At 35.4% G+C, this 24567-nt stretch overlaps 1 protein-coding gene across 2 annotated transcripts in view; it reads right to left on the reverse strand.

The window, feature by feature from the left end:
- Positions 1–24567, reverse strand: part of MXI1 (MAX interactor 1, dimerization protein) — a 79914-nt gene that overhangs the window by 23615 nt on the left and 31732 nt on the right. For both annotated transcript variants that reach the window (XM_026494085.4, XM_026494086.4), the window contains exon 3: positions 14036–14065. In XM_026494085.4, the coding sequence (XP_026349870.1) occupies positions 14036–14065 (30 nt within the window). The remainder of the gene's footprint in view (positions 1–14035; positions 14066–24567) is intronic.

Genomic DNA, 24567 nt, shown 5'->3' on the forward strand with positions numbered 1-24567 from the left:
AATACTATTTTTCAATTTGCTTTTTTAGCTTAATATACCTGGAAATCTCTCCATATACACACATAGAGGTCTACATCATTCTTTTTACCTGCTGCAAGTTATAAATATATTATCATTTATTTAACCATTCCCTTATTGATAGAAATTCTGGTCACTTATTTTTGGTTATTGTAAAAACTTTATTACTCTTGTTCATGCGTGCGTTAGATGTTCAAAAGGGAAGTGGAGCTGGACAGAGTCAAGGAATTTGAGCCAAAAGTATAATGGTAGAAAACAGAGATGAAGCTTGAACCAGGTGTCCATACTTTCAGCAAAGGAGGAAATGGGAGTCACAATAATATAGTGGAAATGTCTTTAGACTAGGAGTGAGGAGATATGGGTCCTAACTCAGTTCAGAAACTAGAACTGAGGGCACCTGGGTGGCTCAGTCGTTTCGGCTCGGGTCATGATCCCAGGGTCCTTGGATCAAGTCCCACATATAGTTCCCTGCTTGGCAAGGGAGTCTACTTCTCCCTCTACTCTTCCCCCCTGCTTGTGCTCACCCTCTCTCTCTCAAATAAATAAAATCTTTTAAAAAATTAAAAAAAAACCAAAAACTAGAACTAAGAGTAAAAGGTGGGACCGGGCCCTTGAAATCTCGGAATTTTTTTGGACTAGAAAAGATCTTAAGGATCATTTAATTCTACACCTAATTCTAGAGAAACTGAAGCCCTATCTGTAAACTAGAATGTGATTTTGATGATTCCTAGCTTGTGCTTTTGCCTCACACTCTGCTGGGGGCATTAAAAAAAAAAAAAAGGTTGAATAGTCACTGTTGATAAATGCTATAAGGACAATAAGAAGTGAGAACGGCTAATCCATAGGAGGTTACAGTTAAAGACAGCACAAATTTCTAGTGGACTTATTAGCACAACTCTGATTTCCAGCAACCCTTAGCAACTCTAAACAGGGTGGGGAGAGGGGGATGGACGGACAACTGAGATGTCCCCAAATTAGGGCTTGGCAGACCATCAAAGCAGTGAGGACATTACTGAAAAGCTACTTTGATTCTTCAAATGGTAAGGAAGAAAGATTCCAATATATTGACCTATAGCTACTTTCTCTACAGATTGTTTATAGACAAAATATTTTAAATAAGCTAAGCCATCCTTCCTTAAAGTTCTGTTTAACAGCTATGTGCTTTTTCCGCCTGGTATGGCATACTTCATTTAGTGATCACAGGGCCCTGTTAAAATGACTGATTTGATACAGCAATACAACGCAGTTATGATCACAAAACAAGATTTCTGGAGCCCGAGCAGATATAAACTACTCAGAGAATACCAAAAAAAAAAAAAAAAAAAAAAAAAAAAAAGTGACCAAGATTTAGCACAATAATGTTTACAGATTAACTTTTTACATTTCCTTAGAAGTCAATGATAAGCATTTTTCCAAAAGGAACAAGGTCCTAAATATTCAATAGTATTTAAATTTCAGAATTCATACCTATCTTTGTGTGTGTGTGTGTGTGTGTGTGTGTGTGTACAGCTTTGAGGAATGTATTTATATTATTTATATATACACAGACCCATATGCTTCCCAGGGTAAATTCTAGTTTTATAGAACTATTTACTATATATCATTATAAAATAAGTACTTATAAAATAGGCTTTTGTCATCGTAGCTATAGCACCATATGTTACAATTATCTTTAGATATTTTATAAAATCCCAAAGTTTGAATAAGGTGAGGTTCTAAGCTCATTTGTCCAGCTGTTCTTTCAGTGTGTGTGTGTGTGTGTGTGTGTGTGTGTGTGTGTTTGGGGGGTGGTTTTTGCATGCATACATACATACATTGTATCAGGAAAATGTTTTGCAGACAATAGAATAATAATAAAGTTTCTAATATGCCTATGATTGCTGAACTTAAAATTCACAGAACTCTAAAACTTTTCATATTAAGAAGGGAATTCAAGAATCATCTAGGTCTCTTCCTTTTACTGTCAAGGAAAGCAAGACCCAAAGAAATCAAATAATTTATATAACATCCACAGCCTACTAGTAGTAGAGATGAAAGAAAAATCATTATTTTCTAACTTCTGGTACAATTCTCACATCAACAGATTACAAATCCACAAAGAAGTCATCTGTGTTGGATTCCAGGTATCCTTTCCAACAATTTAGCTCTTAAACCATGTTTGGTATTAAAATCTTCCTTTCTCCATTAGCTTTCCCCAAAATAACAACAAAACAAGGAAGTCATATGAGTTCATTAAGTTTCAACTTTTCTTGAGTTAGAAGATATGAGAATAAGAAACATGTCATGTGTTTATCCCAGGGCTGTTAATTATTTTCTAAGCAAATCTGTCCTTCAAGAACTGGTTAGCAAGTAACCACATTAGACAATTTTATTCTCATTACTGAATTCTTCTTTAGACTTGTAGTTTTTCCATTAGTAACACCCATGGGACTTGCAATTGGCATTATTCACTAGAATAAATAGAAAAATATAAGTACAAAATAATTATTCTCTTCTCTGCAACAGCTAAAATGTATTAAATGAATTTAAATTTTTAAAAGATAAAGAAATGCAAGATACTAAAGAAATCTCTCATGTAATAAAAAGATTTCTTACTGATGTACCTCTTGGCATGCTTGAATTGCCAAAATTTCTACCAAAATAGAAATTTCTTTAAATGAAGAGGATGCTGGCTTAAGAAAAAGTACTTGAATTGCAGCTGTTATTTTTAATTTTTTATTATGTTATGTTAGTTACCATACACTACATCCTTAGTTTTTGATGTAGTGTTCCATGATTCATTATTTGCATATAACACCCAGTGCTCCATATAATATGTGCCCTCCTTAATACCCATCACCAGTCTATCCCAATCCCCCACCCCCCTCCCCTCTGAAGCCCTCAGTTTGTTTCCCAGAGTCCATAGTCTCTTGTGGTTCATTCCCCCTTCTGTTTACCCCCCCCCATTCTTCCCTTCCTTCTACCGATCTCCCTGCTATTCCTTATGTTCCACAAATGAGTGAAACCATATGATAATTGTCTTTCTCTGGTTGACTTATTTCACTTAGCATAATCTTCTCCAGTCCCGTCATGTTGCTGCAAATGTTGGGTAATCGTTCTTTCTGATGGCTGAGTAATATTCCATTGTATATATGGACCACATCTTCTTAATCCAGTCATCTGCTGAAGGGCATCTTGGCTTCTTCCACAATTTAGCTGTTGTGGACAATGCTGCTATGAACATTGGGGTGCATATGGCCCTTCTCTTCACTACGTCTGTATCTTTGGGGTAAATACCCAGTAGTGCAATTGCTGGATCATAGGGTAGCTCTATTTTTAACTTTTTGAGGGATCTCCACACTGTTTTCCAAAGCGGCTGTACCAACTTGCATTCCCACCAACAGTGTTAAGAGGGTTCCCCTTTCTCCACATCCTCTCCAACATTTGTTGTTTCCTGCCTTGTCAATTTTTGCCATTCTAACTGGCATAAGGTGGTATCCCAATGTGGTTTTGATTTGAATTTCCCTGATGGCTAATGATTTTGAACATTTTTTCATGTGTCTGTTAGCCATTTGTATGTCTTCATTGGAAAAGTGTCTGTTCACATCTTCTGAATTGCAGCTATTATTAAACCAATATTTATCAGAGCATTTATACTGTACTAATTACTATACATAGCAAAGGAATTTAGCAAGAGAGCACACTGCCTTAAAGTCTAGTAGAATTCTGCTGCTGTCTAATTATTATGAGCATCAGTATAAAAGGTATAGCCAGTTTTATGGATCAAACATATTCCTCAAAGATGCACATAAAATAAATTTTTGTATACTGTATCATCTAAAATATATCAGGAAAGTCTATTAATCAAACTATTCCCTTTTTTAAAAATACGAATTCATGGTTTGAGAGGAAGTGTTTTCTTAAACAAGTTACAATGCAGAGATACACACTCTGCAATCACTTGGATAAAAAGGTACTACACCTTCACCATGGTAAATAATATTCACCATGTTAATTATTTAAAGTCTAACAATTATTTATTTCTAGACATAATTTTAAAGTTTCAAGTTATAATATTTCTGGGTTATTTTTAAGACCTAATGATCTCATCTCTTCCCATGTTATCAGTTGTAGAAGTGATTTCAACGTTTAGGAACTATACGGCTTAAGTTCTGAGAACACTTGGCTTCTAGCATGTAATCCTTGTCTGAGTCAGCCTCTATCACCTTGCAGCCTGGGTCAGGGAGTAGAAAGCTTAAACTTAATGAGCTATTTCTGACAAAGGTCAATATAGAAACTGTGAATCTATCTAGATACTAAGGCAATGACTTCACTGCATAGGCTGCATTTCATATGTGTAATTTTACCTTGGCTATGCTTCCTTTATTAACCATAAATTTTATCTCCAAAACCCACCAATTACTTCATCTCTATCTCATATAACATTTAATTCTAACTCTAACAGGTGTCCATCTTTGCACTCTAACAGTTATTTTTAGTTTATCTGCAGTTTTCAGCATTCCTATCCTTACAAAAATATGATTAAAATATTCATTTTCTTGCATACAAAAATAAATGCATCAATTTTATGTCTCCATGACAAATAATGATGGTACTCTGCATATTGTTTGATATGGTAGCATCTGCATCTACCTGGTCCTATAGCTTCATAAATAGATAAACTCTATTAAATAAGTATCCCTTACTTTCCAATGCATAACTACTTTTTTAGTGTCCTATAGTTACTCCCAATAACTCAGTACTGTAACTGGACTCCTACCATCTAAAAAAGTACAAAGAATAAAATTATCTTCTTCAGGACTTTTACGTGAATTAAAAATAAGGGTGTCAGTTTTCCATCTTTAGACTAAAAAGGAAAGTAGCCATCATTTTATTTGCCTAATCAGTAAACTAGATCAATAGCTATTTCCTGGTCTTTGGACAATGCTATTTCTCTTTCCCTCCACAACTATACTTTTAAAATTTGTTGTCTAGAGCCCCCAAAACACAATCAGGTTGTATTTTATTACACCTCAAATGAAACTTTTACAATTAGTACATCCTTTCAATATATGGTCTTAATTTTGTTGGATCTCATTGTTAATTAGTAGTTCTTAAAGACCTTTAAATATACCCTTCTTATATGTGACAGAGCTCAAACCTGACTTATTATCAAGTACCCAAACCATATTAGGTAGTTGCACCATATAATATATTGGAAACTTATCTGTGGTCAATTACATGTCTTAAGTAATTATAAAGTGTTGAGTCATTTGTGTAGCGCCAAACTATGAGGTGAGTCAACTTTTTTGGACCTCTCTACCAATCAACGGTGACTGATCTGATGAATGAAAGACCACAAAATCGGTGACTTTTTTTAAGTTAGCCATTAGTGAATATGAAGTTGTATCACATAGTTTTGATTGGCATTTCCCTAACAACCACTAATGTGGAACATCTTTTCATGTGCTTATTGGCCTTTGTATATTTTCTTTGGAGAAACAGGTATTCAAATCTTTTGCCTGTTTTTATATTGGGTTGTCTTTTTATTGTTTAAAGAGTTTTTTCTATATTCTGGATACAGGTCTCTTACTGGATATATGCTTTACAAGTATTTTCTCCAATTCTGTAATTTGTCCTCACTTTCTTGATCGTAGCCTTCGAAGTACAAATGTTTTTAATTTTGATAAAGTTCAATATATCTATTTTTTCTTTTGTTACTTGTACTTTTGTATCATATGTAAGACATCATTGCCTAGCACACAGTCACAAAGATTTACTCTCACGTTCTAAGAATTTTATAGTTTTAGCTCTTAAATTCAGGTCTATGATTCATTTAATTTTTACATATGGTGTGAGGTAGGAATCCAACTTCATTATTTTGCATGTAGATATCCAGTTGTCTCAGCTACCACGTGTTGAAAAGACACTGAACTGTCTTGGTAACCTTGTCCAAAAATTGTCTTTGGCACACCACAAATATGAGTTACTACCTCTGGACTTCATTCCATTGATTTATAAGTCTATCCTTTGGCCAATACCACACTGTCTTGATTATGAAGCTTGGTAGTAAATTTTGAAATTAGGAAGTATGAGTCTTCCAATTTTGTTCTTTTCAAGATTGTTTTGATTATCCTGGGTACCTTTCATTTCCATATGAACTTTAAAATCAGTTGTCAACTCCTATTAAAAAGGAAGCTGGGATTTCAACAGAGTTTGCACTGAATCTGTAGATCAATATAGGGAGTATTGCCACTTTAACAATGTTAAGAAGTAGTTTTCAGTATACAAATCTTTTGTCTCCTTGGTTAAATTTATTCCTAGGTATTTTATTCTTTTGGATGTCATATAAATAGAATTGTTTTTATAAATTCGTTTCGGACTGGTATATAGAAACACAATTGTTTTTTGTGTGTCAATCCTGAACCCTGCAAGTCTGCTAAATTTGGTTATGAGCTCTAATAGTTTTTTTTTATATATGTGGATTCCTAAACATTTTCTATACATACGACTATGATATCCACAAATAAAAATGGTTTTATCACTTGCTTTCCAATCTTGATGCTTTTTATTTCTTTCTCTTGCCTCTAGAACCTCTAGAACAATGTTGAGTAGAAGCCGTAAGAGCAGACACCCTTGCTTGTTCCTGATCTTAGGGGAGAGCATTTAGTCTTTCACCACTAAGTGTGATGTTAGTTGTGGGTTTTCATAAATGCCCTTTACCAGGTTAAGGAAGTTACGATAAGGTATTTTTATACTGAGATTTATATCTTAGTAATAAACCAAGGCTAAGAAGAGTTTTTGACTTAACTTCCCAAAATTACTGAACCCAATTCCAACTGTGGACTTCTGGTCCAGCTACAGTCATATATTTCAAACCTACAATAAAAGTTTAGTTTCCCTAGCCCCATAACTTGTCTTTAATGCAAGCAAATATCCTTAGGTACTATTAGTTGAGGTAAAAGTTTCAGTGAAAGTTCTGCCAAACCAATCTTGTAATTTCTTTTCCTAACAAATGCACATTTTTTTCTAAAATGTACACACTATATATAAAAGTACATGTTCTTTTTAAACAAATGTCATACAAACACCCAAAATATGCAGCTAAAACTAGTTATTATATGTTCCTCTTTCCAAGGAATCCTAAATAATCAGGTTAAATACTAAGAAATCGCTGCCTAACCCATGGTCACAAAGATGTAGTCTTCTGCTTTCTTCTAGGATAAGGTAGGCCGAAACAATCACTCTGTCAAAATACCCATGTCAAATGGGGACTGGATATGTAGGAAGTCTGGGAAGAAATACTGTATTCTTTATCATGTCCAAACCATTGAAATAAATACAACTAATACACCAAAATGCTAACACAAAAAAGTTGAAATTATTTATGATATTTTAGTCTCCAAGTATATATAAATCTTTACTTTGTAAAAATGCTTGCCATTTTCAACTCATAGAATGAGAAAGAAATAAAGGCCTCACAAGTGGAGCATGAACTCCATCAGGTAAACTATTCCTCTTTACAAAATTACCTGTCTTTGTCTTAGTGCACTATATAATATCCTAATGAACTGAAAGAATCAATTAGTTATTGATTCTCTTCTTATAAGCAAGATAAAGTCCCTCATGGTAAAAACCTTTTAAGATATTCCCAATTATCAAGTTTTTTTCATATAATTTATGTTTTAAGAATTCATTACGTTTTCCATATATGTCCTATAAAATTATTTTACTACAATAATATATCTGTTGAACTCTTGAGTTTTTTATATAGTTGTCATTTTTACTTAAGCCATTATAATTTAAGTACATATACTGTAGATTATGGATATACTTAAGAGCATATATAATCATTTTTTCATTCAATAAATATTCACTGAATGACTGCTATGTGCAAAGGGTAAATAACAAAGTCCCTGTCTTCCTGAAACTTACATTCTATGAAGGAAGTCCAGTAACTCAAACATACATAATTCAGACACAGATAAATGTTAAGGTGACAGAAAAGGCAATGGAATAGAGAGTGACTGGGGAATGATTACTGTTCTCTAAGGAGATGACGCGACAACTAAATAACGATGAAGAGCTAGTACAGCAAGGGTTTTCCAAGCAGAAGGAAGACGTGCAAAAGCCTTAAGATGAAAATTAACATGGTGTTTTGGAGGAAAAGAAAGCAAGCAGTGTCGGCTGGATCATAGGAGACAAGCGATAGAGTGGTAGGACTTTGTACGTCACAGATTTTACCTAATTGCAACGAGAAACTGTGGAGGACTGAAAGTAGAAACGACATGATCTGATACGTCCTTTAAGAGAATCACTCCTGCTGTTATGTGAAGAATGAAATGGAAGGAAAACTGAATGGTAGCAGTTAACTGAAAATAATATTCTTTCTTTATGGTGTTTCTTAATCCTCTCTCTTCCTTTCTGTTCTCAAGTCCATCACCTGAGTGTTGGTTCCTATATCCTACTACTACATGAGCTACTTCAAAAGCATCCACACTAGTCTCCCTGCTTCTATACCTCAACTGTACTTTTTCTTTTCTGTTCTTTTCTCTTTTTTAAAAGATTTTATTTATTTATTTATTTCACAGAGAGAGCGAGCCAGCCAGCGAGAGAGGGAACACAGGCAGGGGGAGTGGGAGAGGAAGAAGCAGGCTCCCAGGGGAGGAGGAGCCTGATGTGGGGCTCGATCCCAGGACTCTGGGATCACGCCCTGAGCCAAAGGCAGACGCCTAACAAGAGCCACCCAGGCGCCCCTGTACTTTTTTTTTTCTTTATAAATGCTTTGATCATACTTACTATTTGCTTCAAAAGCCTCAAAAACTCACTACTACCAACAAAAGAAAATCCAAATTCCTTAACAGTCAATAACATTGCACAACCTAATCCCAAAGCACTTCTCTGGCCTCATTCCCCAGTGTTAATTTGATAGACTCTACTCTTCCACTCAATATGGTCTACTCACTCCTTCCTGAAGACAGCTGATGATGTCACCTTCCATGGCTCTAATTACACTGACTTCTTCCCTTATTTTTTCCACAGATCCAAATTCTATCTCATCTTCATGTCTCAGCATACATTCATTCTCCCTCACTATTCAGAGCAGTGGCTTTTTGACTATGATCACAGTAATTTATGTCATAACCTAGTATGCACAAGTTTCATAATTCCACATTTAACTTTTCTTCAAGCAATGCACTTTGGCATTTTCTAGTCTTTTCAATTTCTTTTTCAAAATGACTCACTAAAATGACTGCATAGACTACTAGTGGGTTTCAACCTTCAATTTGAAAAACACCTTTCTAGACATTCACTGGTAACTAAACTAGATCCTGGTACTAAAAGATGAAACCCATAATTACCAAACTATAATGACCTTAACCTCAAGGATAGGATAAAGTCAGTATCTCATACATCATTTTATCTACCACAATGCCAAACACAGTATTTATTAATCATTACTGAAGAGAAAGACTGACATTACATACAGCTATCATATTTATGATCAGATAAAACCATAGTTAGGACTGTTTCTTTGTTCCCATCATCTTGTTTCAAATTGTAGTTATGATGGTCAAAACGACTAGTTTTCAATAACACTTTGGCCTACACTTTTGCTTTCCTACCTTAAAGGATTACCTAATAGTCTCGCATAGTGGGGGAATACAGTAAGTACTGCATAAATGTCATTTTCATCTTTCCCTCAGAAATATGAGAAACTCTCTATATGGAGGACACCTATTACCATTCATTGGAACTGCTTCTCTTTTATCCCAAATACTCAGGCACTTCTGCTCTGCCAGTATCCTCATTTGGCCCATCTAGCTTTGCCAAAATTGCAATAAGGGTAAGCCTTTTGTTTCAAAGGAATGACAGCTATTAGGGTTGAATGGCTTCTCCTGCCGTCAGCACTAAGGTTCTTGACCATTAAAATCCTGTTAAAGTTGTTGACTCTTTCAAAAACATCATCAGTAATTTCAAGTAAGAAAATGAAAAAGCAATGAAGTGATCTAAAATCTGTACCCAATCGTTTTTTTTCTCTGGTAAGGACACAACTGATAAGATAAGCCAATAGACAACGTGGAATTCTCAAATCTTAAATCTCAGATTCATTAATTTCACCATGAAATGATACATATAGATTCCTGAGGAATGCAGAACATCTAAAATGTACTCTGCTTCTCTTTTACTTCCACCTCCAGAGCCAGTTACAAGCTATTATGGGTCTAGGGGGACAAGGTGAATATACAAGTAACAAATAAATGCTCGGAACCATCTAAACTAGACTCCGTGTAACCATCAAGGTTTCAGGCAGAAATAAGCCCCCAGGACTTGTCCAAGAAAACATGAATTCCTTTATCAGTCCTGAAACTACCATAAGCTCCCTAATGGCCTATCAGCATATTGGGGTAATTGTAAGCTGGAGCAAACTACAATTGGCCTTCCAGACTCCAAATCTCCACCGTTAGGCTTTCCTCTGAGATCTGGAAGTATGAACCTCAACATTTGCTGGCTACTGTTTCCTGGAAGCCAGACCCAGAGCTTCAACAATTACAGGGCTTTGGGACAGCCTCAATTTGGAATTCCTCTGTTATTCACTAACAATTTTAAAATCATCTATATTAATTCTCACTGCTTTGCCCCAGTAAAAAACACTAACTCAGAGCAGTTTTATATGCAAGATATTAAACCAAGTTAAAAGAAATAACCCCTGACATAAATATATCATATGTAAAGTGGCAAAATCTGAATAATATGAATTACTTCAGGAATATCTTCTCAGAATGAAGACAAAATCAAATTACCCTTTTGATAGTGAATTACTTTCCTCATGTAAATTCACACTCAAAAGCAAATGAAAGGCAAACCTAGGTTAACTTTCTTCTTTAATATATCAAATAAAAATGTTGCCTTGGGGCTGAAAAAAAGAACCATTAAATAGAACAAGTGGGGGCTTAAAAATGTAATAACAATAGAGACTTAAATTTAAAAAATATTCCTATGCTGCCTTCTTGCTATTTGGCTAAAACACCTCCCTCCCTTTAAATCACCCTATGTTTACCAATATTTTGTTTTTTGTTTTTTGCTAGATGACAAGCCTCTAACTTTTCAGAAGTGGAGTGCAGGTTATTAAATTGGATTCTTCCTTTGGCACTCACCCTCTGACACATTCCACTAAATTTGAGATGTATTTATATTGAGTACTACCCTTTTTAAAAACAAATGCATCTTGGAAAGGTTAATTCTATATTACCTTTCAATTAAGCCTCAAGGAAAAGAGAAAGAGAGAAAGAAAAGGAGGGAGGAAGAAGAAGACAGAAGAGGATGCGGGAATCATGCCTTAAAGTGAGGTAAAGTCGGAAATCAGCCAGAGAGTCCTAGACCTGGGGCACCTGGGTGGCCCAGTCAGTTAAGCCTCTGTCTCTGGCTCAGGTCCTGATCTCAGGGTTCTGATCCCAGAGTCCTGGGATCAAGACCCACCCACATCGAGCCCCAAATGTAGCCCTGCATGGAGCCCCACATGGGGCTCCCTGCTCAGTGGGGAGTCTGTTTCTCCTCTCCCTCTGCCACTCCCCCTGCTCACTCTTTCTGTCTCTGTATCTCTCTTTCAAATAAATAAATAAAATCTTAAAAAAAAAAAAAAAAAAAGTCTTAGACCTAAGTAAATAAAATGGGAACAAAAAGCCTTCACTGGAGACACTGGAGTTCATATAATGTCCAGGCAATCAAAAGCTACACATTATACCTGTGCCACAGACAGATACTAGATTAAACAACTTTAGGACATATCACAGTAATAATACGGGTGATAAAGTTATCAATAAGTCAGAATTGATACACGGAATGCATTAAACAAAATTTATTCAAAGATTTAAAAAGCTCCACTCCAAATAGTTTACTAAAGAGTCGCTTCAGTGTTAAAGATTTTTGCCAGGTTTCCAGTGAGAGTCTCCCAAGGTCTACATTCAAGCAGGTGAAATAATTATGAAAGCCACAAGTTTATCAGTATTTAAAACATGTGGCCCAAATATACTCCATGCTCTAATTTAAAATACAATATAAGGTTTTAATTTTAGAATCCTCAGAGCTGTCATTTTTTGGTGTTTTTGCCATGTTTAAACTAGCCAGATACTTCCTTTAATACACCAGAAATACAAGGCAGAGAAGGGATTCTTTAAAATGAAAGGTTTGCCGAACTGTTTTGCCACAAAGCAGTTTTTTACTAGACCACTGAACTTTGCTCCAGTTTTAATATTGGCTTCACCCAATATTAAAGCCACTACCTATTATAAATGCACCAAATGCTAGGTACTGAGGTTACAAAACAGAACAAAACAGAATCTCTGCGTTTGAGGCAGTCACAGTCATTCAGCAGAAAGAGACATATGAACAGATAATTAAGTTTCACAATTTGTGATATGAACAGAGCACTGTGCAAACAAAGTAGTAAAAGCCACTAAGTCAGCCTGGAGGACTATGCTAAGCTTGTTGAAGAGGATTTGACATTTAAATTCATCTGCAATGAGGTAGTTAGGTTAGTCAATCTATTTAAAAAAAGGTAGGACAAAAAATTGAAGGTCACAGAAATCTTATTTGTCAAAAATGGCTGATGCAGATTATTAGTTTGTTATTTATTAATCTAATCTCTGTATCAAAAAAAGAATATTTTACTCATACAATCCTCATCTTCTCTCCCAAACTTGTCCTCTTCCTGCATTCCTTTTCTGGGTAATACAATCTAAAACTTAACCTTCCAGTCAACCAACCACCAATTTCTACTGATTCTACTCCCTATAGTCTCTTTATTCTACTTCTATCTCCAGTGGCTACCATCATCCCTTACATTGGAAGCTTCTAATAGCTTCCATAAGAGCTTTCTTGTCCCTGAGATGCCTTCTCCCAATCAACCAATGTTTCACATTATGGCCAAAATGATTTTCCAAAGCACAAATCTGATCACATGACAACCCATCTTAAAATCATCCAACTGCTTCCTATTGTTCTCAGAAGAAGCCCAAACTCTGCAGCATAGTTGTCAGTATCTGGCCTGGCTTGCATCTTGCTACAATCTTTTACATAGTACTCATATTGAACCTCTTGCGGCTTCTTCAATATATAGTACTCACTCACGATCCTCTGTAGAGCCTTCCAAGACTCCCTCAAAAGAAAATCAGATGACTCTCCAAAATGATGTTCCAGCACCTTCTGATTCTCCATTACCATACTTACCACACTATACAGTATTTTAGTTACCTGTCTGTCTCCCCCAGGAAGCTGTAAGCTCCTTAAGGACAAAAACTATCTCACACATTCTTGTATTTCCTATCTAAAGCAGTATGCCTGCCTATATACTATATACATATACTTCACGCTTGATAAAGACTTGTTGAATGCATGAATAAATGAACAAATGAATGAATAAACTGCAAAGAGAAACTCAATGACCTACAATTTATCATAATATTTATTAGCTACGCTACAGAAACCTTTATTCTGTCTACATATAGCATGACCATATTGAAGTCATGAGCCTATCACAATTAACCTGTTTTCAGAAACATAAAGAAAGGCAGCTACACCATAAACTCAAAATTCAAAGGAGCTTAAAAATTTATTGATGTCCTCCAGTTTAGACAGTATAAACTTACTATTTATTTTAATTTTTTTAAAAGATTTTATTTATTTATTTGACAGAGAAAGAGGCAGCAAGAGAGGGAACACAAGCAGGGGGAGTGGGAGAGGGAGAAGCAGGCTCCCAGTAGAGCAGGGAGCCCAATGTGGCTCGATCCCAGAATGCTGGGATCATGACCTGAGCTGAAGGCAGACGCTTAACGACTGAGCCACCCAGGCGCCCCATAGACAGTATAAACTAACAATTTAAGTCATTTTTTGGAATACATATATATCAGAATCATGAGAGCCTATACATTTAAAAAATAAAATTATAACTACATATGTACTATTACATTATTTTCACAGGTAAAACACTGAGTTTGTTTTTTAACATAAATGAAAACCTCACTCATCACTGACTCACCGATTCTTTTCCAGCTCATTGTGTGTAGACCTAAAAGGAAAACAAAAAAGACCATTAGCCACTTCTTGCTAAGGCTATGGAAAGGGGGATTAGTTACTGCTATATCACACCCAGTGAATTTCTTTAACAATGCAATATATAGTCAGACTTCTATAATCTCACTCACCAAGAAGAAATAGTCTGCATTCGTTAGAACTATTCATTCGGATATGGTGTCTTCAGTTAACAACTAACTCTTCTGACACTGGTGTTTCACTGTTATTTTAATAAAATTAATACAAGCACATGTTCTCTTTCCTACTTCTAGTATCCTACATTTTATTTGTAGATTTTTAATTCAAACATTATCCCATTTTTGTTTAAAAAGGAAAATGTACTTGTATGTCCTCTTCTATCTCCACTTAGTAACTCCTAAACATAGGGAGAAAAAAAGTTCTGGCTAGCACAGAAGATGACAGGCTTGCCTTACTGTTAAGTGATACAAATTTAAGCTTTCCTGCCCTCTGTGTAAAACATAAACAAAAAAAGTTATACAAAGAAAAAAATAATATAAGTAAAAGAAGATATATTAATAAAATCAAGAAACACACTTTTAAAAGACTAGGAGAATATACCTCAAAATGCTAACAATGGTTATTTGCTTTTTGTGACTTTTTTTCATTTTGCTTATCAGCATGTTATAATAATACTTATCATCTACTGAACAAGTATAGTGTCTGCTAAAAGTGTGCTAAGCAGTTAACATACATTATCTCATTTTATCCCTCAAACAACCCTTGTTTTATAGGTAAGAATACTGAACCTCAGAGAGGTCAAGACAGGCTCTTGTCCCCAAAGTAGAAATAGCAGTTATGATTTAAGCCCAGGTCTTTCTTACTCCAAAACCCAAATTCTTTTTTTTTTTTAAGTTTTTACTTATTTATTTGACAGAGACAGAGAGAGAGAGAGAGAAAGAGAGAGAGCACGAGCAGGGGGAGGGGAAAAGGGAGAGACAGAGTGATAAGCAGATTCCACACTGAGCAGGGAGCCTGCGGCTGGGATCATGATCTGAGCCGAAGACACACACTTAACCAACTGACCCACCCAGACACCCCCAAAACCCAAATTCTTTTTTTTTTTTTTAAAGATTTTATTTATTTATTCGACAGAGATAGAGACAGCCAGCGAGAGAGGGAACACAAGCAGGGGGAGTGGGAGAGGAAGAAGCAGGCTCATAGCGGAGGAGCCTGATGTGGGGCTCGATCCCAGAACGCCAGGATCACGCCCTGAGCCGAAGGCAGACGCTTAACCGCTTAACCGCTATGCCACCCAGGCGCCCCCCAAAACCCGAATTCTTAACTACCTGGTGAAGAGAGGTTAAGGGCACAGACTCTAAGTCCAGACTGCTGGATTCAAATAGTGTATAGCCTAGTTAAAGTCCTTTCATTTCTCTGTGCTCAATTTCCTCATCTATAAAATAGGTAAAGTGACAGTACGTGCCTCATGTGACTGTTATGAGGAATAAACAAGTTTATACTGAACAGCAAAATATAACAAACTCTAAAGTTAGCTATTATTAAAATTATGTTATATGAGTTCTCTTAAATGAACATGTTATTATTAAAATAATTTAGCATAACAGGAATTTTATAAAAGAAAATTTAAGTTCCTGTCACCAGAATTAAAACTTTAATCATTTAATATATCCTGGTTAATATCAAATGTTTTCAGAGTATCACATTACTGATTACTTTAATCTGATTTATTATTCCAGTGGATATTTAACAATTACATTTCTAAACTTTAACAGTAGGAGAGTTTTTGTCAGTCTCATAATTTTACCACTGTTTTAGTTCAAAAGCCAAAAGCCTTCTTTGAGTTACGGTATCCTGTCCACTTTTTGCTTTCTTAACAGTTCCATAAGGTCCAAGCGACACAGGATGAAAAAGACTAATGTTCATTTTCAAGAGATTTTCTTAATAAAAGCATTTCTCCCTCAAGAGGTTAAAAAAAAATCTTATGATGCTTCCAGAGTTCAGTCAAATTAACAGCAAGGATATGTATAATTCAGATGAAAGAAATCATAAAAACATAGAAACTTTAGTTTAACAGAGACTCAAGAGCTCAAAACCCAATAAATAAATTACAACCAAATCTCTATCACTATATAATTATAAAAGGTTTTAAGTTCTTTTTTGTTTGTCAAAGTAAATCAGTAAATCAGAAGAGGAAAAGGACATATCTTAAAGAGATTTAAAACAAAAAGTATTGTTCAAAATTTGAATGGGTAATCAATAATGAAATTCTCCACCTCGTAGTAAGTTTTGGTTTAATTGCCTTTATCTGAAGAAAACTTAGAACAAGTAAAACAAAAACACTGAATACTAAAGTAAGTAATAAATGGAAATAATCTATTTAAAGAGAGGTAGACTATTTACCATAAACTTATCCTAAACAGTTTGGAAATCCCACATATGGCCACAAATGCAAAATGTATATACCCAAAGACAACCAATTGTTGAATTCCAATATTGTATTAAGCCTATTATCAAAGCTAGCACCAAAAGAACATAATCTGACCCACTGCTGTGAACAAAGTTAAAACAGCAGGTTCTTCCCACCTCTCTCTTTTATTTATCTTCTTTCTTAAAAAATATAAAATGATAGCCAAGAATATGAACTTTTTCACCAAATCAAGAAATGCATGTCATATCTAGTTATACCGCTAGTAACATTTACCAACATTTCCAAATACCAAGAAACAAAAATGATCATATATGTACTAATCTTTACTATATTGCCATGATCTTCCAATTTTTACAAAATACATCAGTAGTACTTCTATCTTGATGGCTTTTTTGACTGTAAACTCAAGTCAACAAATACTTGTATCTTTAAGACTGGCTTAGGCTACAGGGAATCAAAGACAGTCTCTAGTTGGTAAATTTAAAACATGTATAGGAGTAATTATAATTCAAGGCAAAATAAATATATGAAGAAAGGTACAAAGTGTTGTGGGAGTTTAAAGTAGGCAGAATTTACTTCCAAATGTGGCTTTCAGGGTAAATCTTAGAAAAAGGCATCATTTGGTACAGATCTTAAATGATGACTATTTGCTACTAATAAAGGCTGGACCTGGTAGGGAGAAGACATACCAAGTGGAAAGGAGCATAAGTAAAGAAGCAGAGCTGGCCCGCAACTATATGGTCAACTAATTTTCAACAAAGCAGGAAAGAATATCCAATGGAAAAAAGACAGACTTTACAATAAATGGTGTTGGGAAAACCGGACAGCAACATGCAAAAGAATGAAACTGTATCATTTTCTTACACCATGCACAAAAATAAATGCAAAATGGATGAAAGACCTAAATGTGAGACAGGAAACCATCAAAATCCTTCAAGAGAACACAGGCAGTAACCTCTTTGACATCAGCCGTAACAACTTCTTATGTCTCCTGAGGCAAGGGAAACAAAAGCAAAAATAAACTATTGGGACTTCACCAAGATAAAAAGCTTCTGCACAGCAAAGGAAACAATCAACAAAACTAAAAGTTAACCTTTGGAATGGGAGAAGATATTTGCAAATGACATATCTGATAAAGTGCTAGTATCCAAAATATATAAAGAATTTATACAACTCAATACCCAAAAAACAATCTAGTTAAAAAACGGGCAGAAGACATGAACATTTCTCCAAAGAAGACATACAGATGGCCAGCAGACACATGAAAAGATGCTCAACACCACTCATCATCAGGGAAATACAAATCAAAACTACAATGAGATATCACCTCACACCAGTCAGAATGGCTAAAATTAACAGCACATGAAACAACAGATCTTGGCAAGGATACAGAGACAGGGGAACCCTCTTACACTGTTGGTGGGAATGCAAACCGGTGCAGCCACTCTGGAAAACAGTATGGAGGCTCCTCAAAAAGTTAAAAATAGAACTATCCTGGGGCGCCTGGGTGGCTCAGTCGTTGGGCGTCTGCCTTTAGCTCAGGGCGTGATCCTGGCGTTGTGGGATCGAGCCCCACGTCAGGCTCCTCCACTATGAGCCTGCTTCTTCCTCTCCCACTCCCCCTGCTTGTGTTCCCTCTCTCGCTGGCTCTCCCTCTCTCTGTCAAGTAAATAAAATCTTTAAAAAAAAAAAAAAAAAAAAAAAATAGAACTATCCTATGATCCAGCAATTGCACTACTAGGTATTTACCCAAAGGATACAAAAATACCGATTCCAAGGGGCACATGCACCCCAATGTTTACAGCAGCATTATCAACAATAGCCAAATTATGGGAAGAGCCCAAATGTCCATCGACTGATGAATGGATTAAGAAGTAGTAGTATATGTATACAATAGAATGTTACTCAGCAATAAAAAAAAGACTGAAATCTTTCCATTTGCAATGACGTGAATGGAGAATATTATGCTAAAAGAAATGTCAGAAAAAAGCAAATACCATATAATTTCACTTTTAGATGACAAATTTAAGAAACAAAACAGATGAATATGGGGGTGGGAGGGAGAGAAGCAAACCAGACTCTTAACTAGAGAACAAACTGAGGGTTGCTGGAGGGGAGGTGAGCAGGGTGATGGGTTAAATGGGTGATGGGTATTAAAGAGGGCACTTGTGATGAGCACTTGGTGATGTATGTAAGTGATGAATCATTAAATCCTACACCTGAAACTACACTGTATGTTAACTGAAATTTAAATAAAAACTTGGAAGAAAAAGAAATAAAATAAACAAGCAGAGCTGTGAAGTCCAAAGCAAAACCAGAAAACAACAATGCATAGGTCATAAAGATCTGTGGTGTTAGAGGAGAAAAGTCCTGAGTCTATTAACTCTATCATTCACATTAGCTGTGAGACTTTAAACAAATTATTTAACCTCTGTGATTAACAGTTTCCTCATTTGTAAAATTGGAATAATAACATATGGCTTGGCTGGATTACTGTGAGAATTAGAGAAAAATATGTAAAAGCATCTAACACATAATAAACATTCAGTAAATGTTAGCCATTGCAACTACTCTTATTATTTTTAACAGAACTAAAAATATACTACCTAAAACAATTAAGTATACTACATGGGGCAATAAATTGATAGATTCTCGGTAACACTTGAAATGAGCCTGGAAATAAACAAACAATCCTAATAATGAAAAAAGAAACTGAAAGAAAAGAAAAGTATTTTGGTCATTTAGTCAGCTGTGAAAACAGTACAAGGTTCAGGATATCACAGAGAGAAAGATGACTAATTATATGTACACAAGGAAAATAATGACCCAAATAGTGCTGGCAAACTTCCCTGGTGGTCTAGTGGTTAGGATTCGGCGCTCTCACCAAATAGTGCTGGCAATAAATGAGTATCACATACTAGCACACTTGGAAACAACCTCTGTGCTGCTCTGAGCCTATGTGTCCAACCAAACCCTTCCAATAATGTACCATTGCAATATTCAATTATGGTAAGTTCTCTGTAAGGTTGAGATGTTCTAATAATCCATTGGGTTAGCCCACTTTTCTTTTCCAAATAAAATGCACCGCCGAAAGCAAACACTAATGAATTGTATGCCTTTCAGACACCCTTACTCTGAATGCTTAACAACTTCCAAGGACAGAGAAAAGACATTTCTATCATTTTACCATTGAATCACAGGTAATCTTTTTCACATATAATATCCCTTTAAGAGAGACACGCTAATGAATTCACTATTTGAATGGGAATCATTATCTCAACCAGATCTGTGACTTTTCACTGACTACAATACAGCTCTAATACATAAACTTTTAATTCTTTAGGGTGTAGTTTGGTGGCAGTCAATGAAATGAAGCACAGAATTGAAACTGAACAAAACAGTACAGTTTGGCTCACGAGTAGTACCACCGTGGAAGAAAAATAAAAGCCCCCTTTCCCAGAATTAATATTCTCTTCCAGCAAAAGACCTCACTGTCTTTGTTGAATTAGTGAGCAAACCCCAAATTTGTTAACATTTTTGTTTCACTTGCTTTGCAAAATGAATGTTGCCCTCCACACAATGAAAATAACACATTCTCTGAAGCTAAACAAGAACCTTCTAATTGTATTCTAAAGTTTATATTTCTTCTATATATACTCAAAGGGCAGAAAAACAGAACACTTCAGCCGCATTAGAGCAGGGATCTCTGAAGTATATACCTGAAGAGGGCTGATAAGAATATAGAATTTTTTGCTGCTAGTGGTAAATACAGTGTTCAATAAAGTTTGAAAAACACCGTAATAGGGGCGCCTGGGTGGCTCAGTCGTTGAGCGTCTGCCTTCGGCTCAGGGCGCGATCCTGGATCCCGGGGTTGAGCCCCACATCAGGCTCCTCCGCTGGGGGCCTGCTTCTTCCTCTCCCACTCCCCCTGCTTATGTTCCCTCTCTCACTGGCTGTCTTTCTCTCTGTCAAATAAATAAATAAAATCTTTAAAAAAAAAAAAAAGAAAGAAAAGAAAAACACTGTAATAGAAGGAGATCATGCTGCCAGTAAAGTAATTCTTTTTTTAAATTAAATTTTATTGAAGTATAATTAACATACAGTGTTACATTAGTTTTAGATATACAACATAATGATTCAACAATTCTATGCATTACTCAGTGCTCACCCAGTAAGTGTAGTCACTAAACAATATTATTACAATATTATTGACTATATTCCCTATGTCATACTTTTCAACTTCATGACTTATTTTTTTCTAAAGATTTTATTTATTTGAGAGAGAGAGCGAGCACATGTTCTCACACATGGGGGGGGGGCAGAGGGAGAGGGAGAAGCACTCCCTGCCGAGCAGGGAGCCCAACAGGAGGCTGATTCCAGGACGTGGAGATCATAACCTGAGCCAAAGGCAGACACTTACCAACTGAGCCACCCAGGCGCCCCTCATCTTCATACCTTATTAAAGTAATTATTTCAAAAAGGTAATTTTGTATATTTGTTTCTATCAAAGTTAAACATTTTTAAAAACCATTAAAAAAAGTAAACCTTGAATATTTCAGGCTTTTAGGAAAACTGCCTTATAAGAAACGTATTGCTTCTTCCTTAACAATGACAAAAACATAACCACCATAATAACTACGGCCACGAAAAAGCAAGGATCTAAAAAGGATGTATAACAATAACTACAATCAATAAAATTTCCCTTAAAACTTACATGTCAAAGCTGAATATATACAATCCTTATGACTCAGCATCTCCACTCATAGGCATATACCAAACTAATACATATTCATCAAAGGACATACAAAAGAATGCTCATTCTTTTCATACTAGCCAAAAATTGGAAACAAATGTCCATCAATAATGGAATGAATAACAAACTATGAAATACTCATACAGTGTAATACTACAGAGCACTGAAAATGAACTATTATGCAATAACACGGATGAATCTTCATAATTTTAACATAATGCTGAATGAAAAAAGGCAGATACACAAAAATATACACAGCATAACTCCATTCATACAAAGTTCAAAACTGGCAAAATTAATTTACAGTATTGAAAGTTGGAATAGTGGTTACCTCAGGGAGGGGGTGACAGTGACTGGAAAGAGTCAAAGGGAAAGGTTTGTTTTTTTTTTTAAGATTTTATTTATTTATTTGACAGAGAGGGACAGCCAGTGAGAGAGGGAACACAGCAGGGGGAGTGGGAGAGGAAGAAGCAGGCTCCCAGAAGAGCATGGAGCCCGATGTGGGGCACGATCCCAGGGTTATGGGATCCGAAGCGTAAGCCGAAGGCAGACGCTTAACGACTGAGCCACCCAGGTGCCCCTGAAGGGAAAGGTTTCTAAGAAGAGTTTGTAATATTTTATTTCTGCAACTTTGTGAAAATTTATCAAGCCGTACTTAGGATTTAGAATTTGTATATTTTTCTGTATGTACATTTCCAATAAACAGGGAAAAAAATTAATTACATATGAACTGAATTCAGTAAAAAACAGTTCTTATTTCAAATATACCAAACAGCCTAATTTATGCCTCTGATAAATCTTTTGGCTCACTACATAAACATGCCTAAGTTATACATTTTGTAAAGCTTAATTTTCAGTAAGTTTATTAAAATTATACAGAGTAAGAACCCTAAGCACAATGGAATTAAATTAGAAATCAAAAATAATTAAGATAACTAGAAAAACAGTAATATCTGGAAGGTAAGCCACAAATCAAAAAACAAAATGCAGAGAAATTAGAAAATATTCTGAATGATAATAAAAACACAACACATCAAAATTTGTTGGATGTAGCTAAAGCAATGCTCATACAGTAATGTTTAGCTTTAAGTTCTCCTATTAGAAAAAAAAGAAAGGTTCAAAATCAATGGTCTTTCACCTTAAGAAGCTACAAAAAGAAGAGCAAATTAAACCGAAAGAAATAGAGGAGGGAAATAAGAAGTCACAAGTTAAAGAACAAATCACAAAGAAATCAGAAAATATCTTCAGGATGATAAAGAAAATGCAACATATCAAAATTCGTTCAATGCAGCTAAAGCAGTGCTTCAAGAAAAATGTTTAGCTTTAAATCCTGATGTTGGGGGTGGAGTCTAAAATCAGTGATCTGAGATTTCACTTTTAGAAGCTAGAAAAAGAAGCAAACTAAACTGAAAGAAGTTGAGCAATGGTTCTCAACTGTGGGCTATTTTGCTCACCAGCAGATATTTGGCAATGTCTGGAGACAACTTCTGTTATTACAACTAGGAGATCTACTAGCATTTTGCGAGGAGAGGTCACGGATGCTACTAAACGTCCTATCATGCTCAAAACAGAATTATCTGGCCAAAATTGTCAATAGTGCCGAGGCTGAGAAACTCTGAAGTAGAGGAAAGAAATAATAAAGCCAAGAATAGGAATGAACAAAATAAGAAACAGGAAACAATAAAGAATATCAATAAAACCAAAAGTTAACTTTAAAAAAGTCAGTAAAACTGATAAACTTCTAAGACTGATGAAGAGAAAAAGACAAAAATTACTAATACAAAAAAATATATATATCAGGATTAAAGAGTGCATGTCACTACAGATGCTACACAGATTACAAGAATGGTAAGAGAATATTATGAACAACTTTATGCCAATAAATTCAAACAACTTAGGTGAAATGGACAAATTTCTTGAAAGATACAAATTATCAAAACGGACTCAAGAAGAATTAGAAACCCTGAATACTCTTGCATCTATTAAAGCAATTGAATTCATAATCAAAAACCTTCCCACAAAGAAAACTCCAGGCCCAGAAGTTTTCATCAGCAAATGTTACTAAGCATTTAAGGAATAAATAATGCCAATCCTACATAAAATCTTTCAAAAAGTAAAGGAAGAGAGAACATTTCCCAACTCATTTTGAGGCCAGTATTATTCTGGTAGTGAAACCAGACAAATTACATCGGAAAAAAAACAAAACAAAAAAACAGATTACTATCCTTCATGATACAAAAATTCTTGACAAAATATCAGCAAATTGAACCAGTTCAACAGCAAATACATGGTATCAGTCTTACAATAAAAAAATTAATCTAGTCTTTGTCCCAACTTCCTGAAACCTTGGAATTTCCAAAGTTATAGAAATCTCTACATTGTTCGTGGTGGGCCCTGGACCACACCTGAGTTTGTTAAAGAAGTGACTCAAATTGGGGGTTGGTCACAACAGAAAGATGAACTGTGTGATTAAAGGGCTGGGGCTTCAAGCCATTGATATCACCTGACTCCCTAACCTCCAGGGAGAGAACAGTCACTAGAGATTGAGTTCAATCATGTGGCCAATGATTCAATCAGTTATGACTACACAATGATTTTGAAATAAAAACTCTGGAATCTGAGGCTCAGGTGAGCTTCCTAGTTTGTAAATACATCAGTGTGTCAGGAAGGTAATGCATCTTGATTCCACATGGGAAGGACAGAGAAGCTCCATGTTCCCAACTCTCCCAGACCTTGCCCTATATTTCTCTTCATTTGGCTGGCCCTGATTTTAATTATTTGTAATAAAATTTGTAATCATAAGTATAATGCTTTCCTGAGTTGTGTGATAAGTTCCAGTGAATTATCAAACCTGAGGAGATTAAGGACCCCCAAATTTGTAGCCAATTAGTCAGAAGTTAGCCAGTTAGTGCCGCTGGCATCTGTAGTAAGGGCAGTCATGTTGAGAACTGCATGCTTAAACCTGTGGACACTGTGCTAACTATGGGTGGTTGGTGTCAGCATCATAAAATAGACCACGACCAAATAAGAGTTTGTTCCAGGAATACAAGATTGATTTAAGATTCAATAAAAAAATCAATGTAACTGACCACATTAACAGAATAATTTGAAAAATACAGTATAATCTCAATAAATGCAGAAAAAGCATTTAACAAAATTCACCATCTATTCATGATTTAAAAAAAAAAAAAGTCAGTAAATAAGAAAAGAAAGGAATTTCCTAAACCTGTGAAAAGGCATCTACAAAAAGTACAGCTATCATACTCAATGGTGAAAGAATCCAAGTTTTCTCAAGATTAGGAACAAGGAAGGATGTTCACTCTCACCACTTCTA

The sequence above is a fragment of the Ursus arctos genome, unplaced genomic scaffold, assembly GCF_023065955.2.
Source record: "Ursus arctos isolate Adak ecotype North America unplaced genomic scaffold, UrsArc2.0 scaffold_7, whole genome shotgun sequence".
Classification (NCBI taxonomy): Eukaryota; Metazoa; Chordata; class Mammalia; order Carnivora; family Ursidae; genus Ursus; species Ursus arctos.